Source organism: Piliocolobus tephrosceles, chromosome 19 (genome assembly GCF_002776525.5).
Source record: "Piliocolobus tephrosceles isolate RC106 chromosome 19, ASM277652v3, whole genome shotgun sequence".
Lineage (NCBI taxonomy): Eukaryota > Metazoa > Chordata > Mammalia > Primates > Cercopithecidae > Piliocolobus > Piliocolobus tephrosceles.
The window spans coordinates 20,371,615-20,383,187 of NC_045452.1; the positions used below are offsets into that span (position 1 = coordinate 20,371,615).

The following is an 11,573-nucleotide window of genomic DNA, read 5'->3' on the forward strand; positions in this document are numbered from 1 at the left end:
TATTTTTTTTTTCTTTTTTTTGGGAGGCCGAGACGGGCAGATCACGAGGTCAGGAGATCGAGACCATCCTGGCTAACACGGTGAAACCCCGTCTCCACTAAAAAATACAAAAAACTAGCCGGGCAAGGTGGTGGGTGTCTGTAGTCCCAGCTACTCGGGAGCCTGAGGCAGGAGAATGGCATAAACCCGGGAGGTGGAGGTTGCAGTGAGCCAAGATCACGCCACTGCACTCAGGCCTGGTGACAGAGCAAGACTTGTCTCAAAAAAAAAAAAAAAAAAAAGAAGGAGAAGGAAAGGCAGAGACAGCCAGAAAAAGTAATATAAAGGGAGACAAAAAAGTTTTGGCAAAAATAATTACCTTCATTAGTGTTCCAGGTCTCTTAATCCCTACCTTCATCTTTCAGAAATCCATTGCTCTTGCTTTGAAACTGAATTGATAAAAAGTTAACATTGGGAGTAGAACATATTGTGATCTACAGGAACTCAGTTCCCACAATAATTTCTAGTTTTCATGAGAAAGCCTATAAAGATTCACAAGGCCCTTCTAAGCTAAAACAGCAAAGAATGGATTTTGCTTACAAGTAGTTTGTTCGCTGCCTCTTTAATCTTGTCTACTTTGGCTTCTGAGAGTCCTTTGACATTGCATAGAGCTCTTCGTGTTGTCATCTGTATACCTTTGATGGTACAGATTCCTACTGATTTCAGTTTCTTAATGTCAGCCACGTTCTGCAAATTAAAGAATGGGCACAGCAGATTGCTAAGATGCCAGCCTGAAAGGCTCCCATACGATGTCATGTGTTTCTGTGTCCATCTCCTTCCACCATGATGCCAATTTTATACAAGCTGCCAGGTGGAACCCACCCACCATGTAGCCAAATGTTCTGGAAATATCTGAGTAGAACATACTCAGCAGGCTGCCAAATGTTCTGACTGCGCCCTGATTTCCCACGAATGTTAGTGAGACCATGGCAATGTAACAAGGAATTCAAAAGAAAAGTCTGTTGGTGGAAAAGCTAACAAATTTATCACACATTCACCCCCTCAGTTCAGCTCCTTCCTTCTACAGAACTTCATTACCAACATGTTCTTTTAAATTTTTAAAGACTTTTTTTTTTCTTCTGCCCCTGGAGAATGCAAATAACTACATCACCAAAGGACCAGGATTTTCTCTTGCTTCTATTTTCTAAAACCATTGAAAGAGATTAAATGTGAGGGCTACAACAGATAATGTCAGCACAGTTCTATCAACTGATTGCTGTTGAAATCCACCCAGTTCATTATTCAAAGGCTGGATTTCTGCCAACATCATTTATTCCAGTCATCTGACGTATAGAACTTAATTTTGTCCTCTGGGTACACTCGATAATGTCTGGAGACATTTTGATTGTCACAGCTGCAGGGGTGCTACTGGCATGCAGTGAGTAAGTAGAGGCCAAGGATGTTGCAAACACCCTACAATGTACAGGACGGCCCCTTGCAACAAAGAATTATCCAGGCCCAAATGTCTGTAAGGTTGATGCTGAGAAATCCTGAATCAGATAATTTAACACAGCATTGAAAAACTACTTACAATTCCATGTTTTTGTAACAGGTCAATATCTTGAAACAAAGATTCCTAAAGGAGATGAAACAGAAAAAAATGAAGCTTTGATTCTTCATATCCAGTTATTTCACATCTTTTAAAGAGGTAATTCAGTACTATGAGTCACTCCAAAATGCCTCAAATTCCACTACTCTAGAGATTGAGGAAGGATCAATACTGTTTTTCAAACACATACTTAGAAGAAGCACCAACATTGAAAGGGCTGGGAAGCCAGTTACCTTTGTCATGTCCTCCCTAAAATTTTGAAACCTTTACCCAAAGGACTGGAACAACATTTGACCTATTTTAAATATGTTTTCTCAACCCTCTTCCCCTCCAGATCCTAAACTCCTTCTTCTAGGACCAGGCTGCTATTCGGTACCAGTGTATACAGGTACCAGTATGGCCATACCAGCTGTTAAGTTATTAAAAGACTTTCATACCAGTTGCTAAGTAGCTAATCTTAGCATCCTTGCCAAACAAGTTGTTGCATATTTGCAATATATAACTATGTGTTATTTCTACTTTCAGTTTCTAAAAATAGTAGCTAACAGAGAAGGAACTTGATTTTTGTGGAATGACCGAATATCTATGTATCTTTCAACATTCTAATCATACCTCTTCATCTTGGAATCCTGGTTCTTCCGCCACAACTTGATCCTCCTTCATGTTGAAAGGTGAGCAACAGAAAAATAATCACTTCTGGGAAAATAAGAAATATTATGTAAGAAGTAGTCCTTTGTCCAGGGGCCTCTGATTTCATTTCAAAGTCACCAAGGACTAGAAGGACAATAAGAGAAGCATTTAACTTGGAAAGACTAGGCCAGTCTATCTTCTTCCTGTGAGGCATGTGGCATTATTTCTTGTGTGTGTGCGTGTGTCCATGTGTGTGTGTGTGCGTCCCCACATGCACACAGGTGCCTGAGGGGCAGATTGGGGGGTGATTAATTTCTTCTCTTTCCCCAGTAGTGATCATTTATCATCTGGTTTCCATTGCACAGCTAATCATGACTTTATTACTGCCTTGAAATGTTATTTAAAATTGCTTATTGCTTTTAACCTTTCTTGTTTAACAACAAAACTCTAAGAACCTTGACATTATATCATTCTTCCTTGTGTCCTCCCTGGCACCTCCATCTTTGTCCTCAATAAATGGATTTTATTTTTCTCATCTATGATGAATGCCTTCCTGTCTGCTGATTATGAATGGGTACTCCTGTAACACCTACCTTTTTGTTTCATAGAACATTAGCTATACTTTCTTTCCCAGTATTTACTAGTTTCATGATTTTTTTTTAAGATTTAAAAATATGGTGGGCCGGGCGTGGCGGCTCACCGCCTGTAATCCCAGCACTTTGGAAGGCCAAGAAGGGCAGATCACAAGGTCAGGAGTTCGAGACCAGCCTGGCGAAACCCTGTCTCTACTAAAAATACAAAAAAAATTAGCCGGGCATGCTGGTGGGCGCCTGTAATCCCACCTACTTGGGAGGCTGAGGCAGGAGAATCGCTTGAACCTGGGAGGCGGAGGTTGCAGTGAGCCGAGATTGTGCCACTGCACTCCAGCCTGGGCGACAGTGAGAGGCTCAGTCTCAAAAAAAAAAAAAAAAAAAAAACATTGGTGGATCATAATACTATAGTAAGGCTGATAAGCAGTTAAAGTTTTTAACATTGTAGACCCAAAGAGAAATCTCAGGAATCCACAAGGCGTGATTGTGTTTATTACAATAAAATGCGGTACAAATAATTATTTTTCTTGGTCGATTCCATTTCCTCATTTGATACCAAAGTCAGGGGTTGGACCTTAGAACAAAGGGAACGAACTATTAACACGAAGGCAGGAGCAGGGTCCTACCACTCAGCACCTCAAACCGCAAAGGATGGAAGGCAACCGAGACCGTTCGGATGGGATCTTCGGGGACACTGTCCTTCAGATGGCTAGCTATGAGTACCCCAATTCCACATTTACTGTCCCCATCGAAGAAAAACACATATCCATTTCTTCTCCCAGTGATGAAATGAAAAGATTGTCCCCCATCTCTCAAGGAGCCGTCGATGGACTGAACGGTTGGCTTGAAAGTAGGGCTCCCCAATCCCCCGGTTTAAGACCACCCAGCTGTCCCCTCTGGTGGGGGCAGCAGCGCGGTCGGGTCGCCCTCGACGCCTCCCTCAGCAGGAGGCCTGGGCAGACCCGGTGCGGCCGCCGGACATTTTCCTGACACCGGATTCCCTGGTCAGGAGGATGAGGCGGGCTCTGGAGACTTAGGTCCGATTCGATTGAAAATAAGGAGGTTGGAAATCCCTCAAGGTCACTAAAATTCCTCCCCAGGGGTCGGAGCAGAACGCTCAGAGTCACTAGCCCGAGAACCCCAAAAAAAGAGCGAGAAAGGGAAGCGTGCCTTCTCAAAACGAGCGTCCGCTCAGTCTTCGCACGCTGTCCGTTTATGCCACTTACCCCCCTCGTACCCACAGTCTCCCCGAGATTTTCAAGGTGAAGCCCCTCTGCCCCCGCCCGACCTTTCCAGTCCTCAGCTGACAGGATTCTAACTCGGGCCCAGAACGCGGAGCCTGGAAACCCGCGCGCCGTTGACCACAGGGTTTGGCGCCAAATGAGGAAGGCGGGGCGAGGACCAAGGGGCCGGGGCGGGGCGCAGGGTGAGGAGGCGGGGTGAGGGTGGAAGGACGGGGAGCGGGCGGGCCCACAGTGGGCGACGCGGGGAAGGGAGCTATGGGGGGCGGGGCGAAGACGGAGGGGCGGGAGAAGAGCGGGCTCACAGTTGGGGGAACCAGAGGGCGTGGCCTGGAGGGGGCGTAGCGAGGGGAGAGTCGGGGCAGGGCGCAGGACGAGGGGGCGGGGCGAGGACTGAGGGGCGGGAACCGAAGAGAAGCCTCCGGCGCGTGGCGCGCTGAGGTGAGGAAGTGAGGGAGGGGCGCTGTGGAGGGAGCGCCCTGAGGAGCGGGGCCTTGAGGGGAGGAGACCGTTGAGCTGGGGCGTCCCTCGAGCTGAGCACCTCGCTAAAGTCCGGCAGGGGACCCTGAGGCGAGGGTTCTGAGAAGGACGCCTTGAGTCGGGGGAGGGGCGCTGAGCAGAGGTGGCTGACGTCGGCGATAGGTCTTGGTCGCGAGGGTCGCAGATGGAACCTTGGGTTAGAACCGCCGCCGCTGCCCATGGCTTCTCTTTCGCCTCCAGGTTTTCATGCCTGGCTTCAGAGTTTGGCCGTGCTCCCTCAGCGTTCCTAATTTCCCACTTTCTGACTCTCACCATTTGCCACTCTTGTCTGTGATTGAGATACCCAAGGCCCATTCAGGATGGAGAGTAATTTTTTTCTCCGTCTTAACTTGAAGTTTTAAATAGACCACAGACGCCAAGTATATTTTGGTTCAGCTTTTAAATAGAAGTCGCAGGCCAGCCTTCGTGCCAGCAGCGCCATCGCTGGCAGCGTCCTCCTCCTCCCCTCACGCGGAGACTGACTTGAGGAGAGTCAGGAAACATTTGAGAGAGCAGCTGCCGAGGTGGAGGCTGTGATGTGTCTTGGATGAATCTCTGTGCAAACAGTTCTTTGGGTTCAAGACCTAGTACAGGGCGATCCTTTTTTGTTTTTTCTGTCTGAATCATTTTGCTGGAATAAATAGCAAAACATTCCCACAATAGCAGTTGGCATTTTTGTGTAGGACGCTCCCCCGCCCCCAACAGGTGGACAGTTTCAAGATCCAACAAATAACTGCCATTGTGCTTCCAAGTCTGTTATTTTCGCCCAAACATAGCCGTCCCTGTTACATGGAAATGAATGCCCATTTGGGGAAGGAACTGGATAGTGATGAAAGGCTTTCACTCTGAGGCCTCACCTAAATAATTGTGGGAACTTTTGAGCAACTCGTTAGGTGAAGACATCAACAGTCTACGAAGAGCTGCAAAGAGCACAGCAAGATGATTTAGGGAAACATAACATATGTAGTTTGGTGTAGTGACAGCTGGGAGAGAGAAATGTTCATAATATTTGAAGGTTGTGTGCAGTACACTTAAAGAAACTAAAATGAGCTGGGTAATGACAAATTCATGAAGGGAGGAGAAAGATCTTATTTGGGTATCATATTGATGGTTAGAGACAACTTTTAAAATGTTTAAAACAACAACAAACTCTGGAGCAGTTAAAAAGTGCACATGAAGACCTTTCCACTCAAATCAGAACCAACAAAAATTAGTCTTTCATATCATACAAAAACTCTGAATATCATGAAGGTGGCATTTCAAATCAGTGGAGAAATGATGAATTCAGTGAATAGTGTGAGAACAACTAGGTAACCATCTGGAAGAAAAATAAAATTGGAACCACACTTTACACATTATACCAAAATAAATTCCAGACAGATCAAAAGATTAAATCTGAACAATAAAATAATAAAAGTACTAGAAGAAAATATGGGACATTCAAAATTACTTTGTAATAAGGAACATCTTTTTAAGTATGATACAAAACTCAGAAGCCATGAAAGACTGATAAGTGGCTGGGTGCGGAGGCTCATGCCTGTAATCCCAGCACTTTGGGAGTCCAAGGCAGGTGGATCACGAGGTCAGGAGTTCGAGGCCAGCCTGGCCACAATGGTGAATCCCTGTCTCTACTAAAAATACAAAAATTAGCTGGGCATGGTAGCACACACCTGTAATCCCAGCTACTCGGGAGGCTAAGGCAGGAGAATTGCTTGAACCCCGGAGGCAGAGGTTGCAGTGAGCCAAGATCGTGCCACTGCACTCTAGCCTGGGAGACAGAGTGAGATGTCTCAAAAAAAAAAAAAAAAAAAAAAGAAAAGAAAAGAAAAATTGATAAGTATGCTTATATTTAAAAAAATATATCCTGCATGGCAAAATGGTACTTTCCTATCCACAATATAGACCATGCCAAACCAGAGCTTTTGTGTCAATTATTAACTGGATAACATAGCTTGCCTAATTTTTCAAATCCTTCAGGAAGTCCACAATTTCTCTATACAATTTTAAAATTTTGTGTCATTTTTATAATATTTTAAGAAAGAAATAGGCAGTGGGATTATAGTTAAGACCTGAATTTTAAACTATTACACTTTACTGCCCCTCCGTGGACAGTCATCTTATAACCAAATAGAGGCACAGGATTCCAGCACATATAGTTGGGCTTCTACAAAGTGATGCTTGCTGATACATATTCTTGAAATTTCAAGAGCTTGAATTTGAGAAATGCTTTAGTAGAGAACTAAAGAATGAAGGCTCATCACGTACAAATTTCACTGGGTAGAATTCCCCTTAAACATATTTGTTTGTTTTGTTTTGCTTTTTGTTTTTGAGTCAAGGTCTCCCTCTGTCACCCAGGCTAGGGTACAGTGGTAAGATCTTGGCTCTCACAGCAGCCTCAATCTCCCAGGCTCAAGCAATCCTCCCACCTCAGCCTCCCAAATAGCTGGCACTACAGGCACAAGCCACCACATCCAGCTAATTTTTTGGTATTTTTTTTGTAGAGATGTGGTTTCACCATGTTGCCCTGGTCTCAAACTTCTGGGCTCAAGTGATCCTCCCGTCTTAGCCTCCCAGAGTGCTGGGCTTACAGGCATGTGCCACTGTGTCCAGCAGTGTTCCATTTCTTTATCTCCATTTTCAAATAATTTGCCTGTAAGAATAAGGTACTTGTAGCCTATTGCTGAGACGTGTACCTCTTAGTGGCTCTTCCTCTGGCTACACAAAGGCTTAAAATGACTGCTGTTTGTAAAGAGTCGATTAAAATTTTAACCTAGGGCCTTACATTAATCACCTCCAGTTACAAGAAGGCATACGGGGTGCCATAGGAACGCATAGGAGGGACATCTTATTCAGTTTGTGGGTAACTGGGGAACATGGCATTAGAGGCTGACACCCATGAGTAATTCATTAGTCAGGTAATAAGAGGGAACAAGTACTAACTTAAGAGAGTGCATTTAGCTGGAGCTCAATGCTTATTTGTAGAATGAATGACTAGTAAAACACCTCTTACATTCGCCAAACTTTCTCTTTTTTTCCTCAGTGTTCTAGTTCCATCAATCTTGTCATGCTGTTTTTTTCTTACACTTCTAGTTTACATAGACATTTCAAATATTGTGTTTCTTGCCTCAGCAGAGGGAATATTCTGAAAGATACTAATGCTGCAGTGTGTAGATTTTGCATTAAACTAAAGGGGTTTACTATAGGTTTACAGAAAAAACCAGAAAAGTAGAAAGAAGAAAAAAAAATCTGTAAGATTATGAACCAAAAAATCAAAAACCAAAGTTCCCATCTTTATTCGAAGCATCAATGCATCAATTAGCAAAATAAAAGGCAAAAGTTGTATGTATTTTTGAATATCTACTTTTTTTTTTTTTTGAGATGGAATCTCACTCTGTCACCAGCCTGGAGTGCAGTGGCATGATCTCAGCTCATTGCAACCTCTGACTCCCTGGTTCAAGCGATTCTCCTGCCTCAGCCTCCTGAGTAGCTGGGATTACAGGCACGTGCCACCACGCCCAGCTAATTTTTGTATTTTTAGTAGAGATGGGGTTTCACCATGTTGGCCAGGATGGTCTCGATCTCCTGACCTCATGATCTGCCCTCCTTGGCCTCCCAAAGTGCTGGGATTACAGGTGTGAGCAGGTAATTTCTAATCCTACTTTTTCAGTTGCCTAGTAAGCATTTTTCCATGTCTTAAGCATAATTTTAAATGGTTGCATAATATTTCATTGAATGTATTATTAACAATTTCCCTATTATTGGACATTACTAATTAGTGTCAGCATCTTTTTGCATGACTTATTTTTTAGGATTACTTTTATTTATTTATAATAAAAAAAAATAGAGATGGGGTCTTATTATGTTGCCAAGGCTGGTCTTGAACTCCAGGGCTCAAGCAATCCTCTCACATTGGCCTCCCAAAGTGCTGGGATTACAGGCACGAGCCACTGCACCTGGCTGAGGATCCCTTTTCTTAGGGTAGATTTCTGGATGTATAATCATTGATTGAAAGGACAATTTAAAGGCTATTGATAAATATTTAAAGCTCATGGAAATATTTGGTTGTACTAGTTTCCATGTCCTGGCAAAGAAAGAATTGGTTATTTCACAGCTGTCACAGAGCTCACAGTCTAGTAGGAAAGATAGATTTTATACAAAGAACTATATAAGCAGAATTGTGAGAAATACATTAAAGGAAAAATAGTGTGCACTGTGCTAAGCACACAGATAGAAAGGTGACTAAGTCTCTGCTGTGGAAAGCAACAGTGCTTGGGAGAGGCAGACCCATAAACAGGTTGTTCCTTTAAAAAAAATTTTTTTAGGCCAGCTGCAGTGGCTCACGCATGTAATCCCAGCACTTTAGGAGGCCAGGGCAGGCGGATCACGAGGTCAGGAGATCGAGACCATCCTGGCAAACATGGTGAAACCCCATCTTTACTAAAAATACAAAAATTAGCTGGGTGTGGTGGAGTGTGCCTGTAATCCCAGCTACTCGGGAGGCTGAGGCAGGAGAATTGCTTGAACCAGGGAGTCAGAGATTGCAGTGAGCCAAGATTGTGCCACTGTACTCCAGCCTGGCAGCAGAGGGAGACTCCATCTCAAAAACAACAACAACAAAAAAAACAAAAAATTAAATTTTTATTTTATGTAAAAAGAGTTCTTTTCTTTCATTGAGTGGATGCCTTGGATAATCTATTCAAGGAAGATAACTTAGTCCAACTTAATGAAACCTATATTCTTTGCGTACTGACTGGCAGCACACATTAAGGCCATATTTTTTTTCTTTTTCTTTTCTTTTCGTTTTCTTTCTTTTCTTTTCTTTTCTTTTTTTTTTTTTTTTGAGATGGAGTCTTGCTTTGTCGCCCGGGCTGGAGTGCAGTGGCGCTATCTCGGCTCACTGCAACCTCCACCTTCTGGGTTCAAGTGATTCTCCTGCCTCAGCCTCCTGAGTAGCTGGGATTACAGGGGCCTGCCACCATGCCAGCTAATTTCTGTATTTTTAGTAGAGACAGGGTTTTGCCATGTTAGCCAGGCTGGTTTGGAACTCTCGACCTCAAGTAATCCGCCTGCCTCAGCCTCCCAAAGTGCTGGGATTACAGGCGTGAGCCGCCATACCTGGCTGAGGCCGTATTTCTGAATCAGACCTTGCTGGTTTGAGCAGACATGACAAGAGCACAAACACTGGTCAAATTTTCATGGGTGGCTCCAGTAGAGCTGCTGGTGACCTATCTTGCTTTCTGTTGTACGTACGGAAGAAAAAGGCATAAACAGGTCATTCTAACCTAAGTGTCGTGATTAACAGTTGATACTCACTTCAGTCTTAGTCTGTCCTTTTTTTTTTTTTAATCATGTTTTCTTCCCTTGCACCTTTTAAATTTCATGAATATAGTTTATTTAACCATAATCCTATAATATACCACAGCCAGGTGGCTAAATGTCCTGTTTTTGCTCACATGCTACCAATTTCTGTTCACCTACTTGAGTACCGTTCTGAGAAAAAATTAGACTCCATGCAAGTTCTAGAAAAATCTATCCAGGTTCTAGATAAATGAAATGTCAGGGCAAAAACTTGACTTCTTGTTGGGTGCAATGGCATGCATTTGCAGTCCCAGCTACTCAGGAGGCTGAGGCAGGAGAATCGCTTGAACCCATGATGGGGAGGTTGCAGTGAGCCAAGATCGCACCACTGCACTCCAGATTGGCAACAGAGCGAGACTCCATCTCAAAAAAAAAAAAAAAAAAAAAAAAAGAAATTAAATAGTAAATATTTTCATTTACATACAGGCTTTAAAGGAACACATTACCTGGAACAAGATTTAAAGAAGTACAAATATCTAGGCACAAATGAATTTCTGGTTTAGCTTAAACTTCTTTTATAAATAACCATTTATATAAACTTTTAATATATTGATATATAACATACATGTATAAGATAGGCAACAAATGACAAAGCCCAAAAGGATTTTATATATACATAAATATAAACATGTATGTGTTTTATACATATTTTATGGGTTATACACATAAAAGTTAAATATAAATGTTTTACATATTAAATACTATATATTATGTGTGTATATATATTTACACACATATATATATACACACACAGTCACGTGTCACTTAACAATGGGGATATGCTCTGAGAAATGCATTACTGGGCGACTTGGTCATCATGTGAACAGTATAGAGTGTACTTACACAGACCTAGTATACTCTGTGCTATACCTGACTACAGGCCTAGGCTACATGGGATAGCCTATTGCTCCTAGGCTATAAGCCTGTACAGCATGTTGCTGTACTGAATAATGTAGGCAACTATCACACTATGGTAAATATTTGTGTATCTGAACATATCTAAACATATACAAGGTACAGTATAAACATAGTATAAAAGATAAAAAACAGTACAACTACATAGGGCACTTACAATAAATGGAGCTTATAATAAATGGGCATTTATAATAAATGGAGCTGGAAATTGCTCTGGGTGAGTCAGTGAGTGAGTGTGAAGACCTAGGACATTACTATACACTACTGTAGACTTTATAAGCACTGTACATTTAGGCTACACTAAATTTATACAAAAATATTTTTCTTTAATAATAAATTAACCTTAGCTTATTATAACTTTTTTATTTTATAAACTTTAATTCTTTTAAACTCTTTTGGAGTAGCTTAAAACACAAACAGAGCCGGGCGCGGTGGCTCAAGCCTGTAATCCCAGCACTTTGGGAGGCCGAGACGGGCGGATCACGAGGTCAGGAGATCGAGACCATCCTGGCTAACACAGTGAAACCCCGTCTCTACTAAAAATACAAAAAAAAAAAAAACTAGCCGGGCGAGGTGGCGGGTGCCTGTAGTCCCAGCTACTCGGGAGGCTGAGGCAGGAGAATGGCGTAAACCCGGGAGGCGGAGCTTGCAGTGAGCTGAGATCCGGCCACTGCACTCCAGTCCAGGCGACAGAGCGAGACTCCGCCTCAAAAAAAAAAAAAAAAAAAAAAA

General features: G+C 42.8%; 1 protein-coding gene across 1 annotated transcript in view; it reads right to left on the reverse strand.

The window, feature by feature from the left end:
• Window positions 1-4,182, reverse strand: part of DMC1 (DNA meiotic recombinase 1) — a 51,269-nt gene extending 47,087 nt beyond the window's left edge. Inside the window, exons 1-4 of the mRNA XM_023222264.1 lie at window positions 4,097-4,182; window positions 2,201-2,284; window positions 1,571-1,615; window positions 580-726 (exon numbers count right to left, since the gene is read on the reverse strand). Of these exons, the coding sequence (XP_023078032.1) occupies window positions 580-726; window positions 1,571-1,615; window positions 2,201-2,251 (243 nt within the window). The 5' untranslated portion in view covers window positions 2,252-2,284; window positions 4,097-4,182. The remainder of the gene's footprint in view (window positions 1-579; window positions 727-1,570; window positions 1,616-2,200; window positions 2,285-4,096) is intronic.
• Window positions 4,183-11,573: the final 7,391 nt, after the last annotated feature.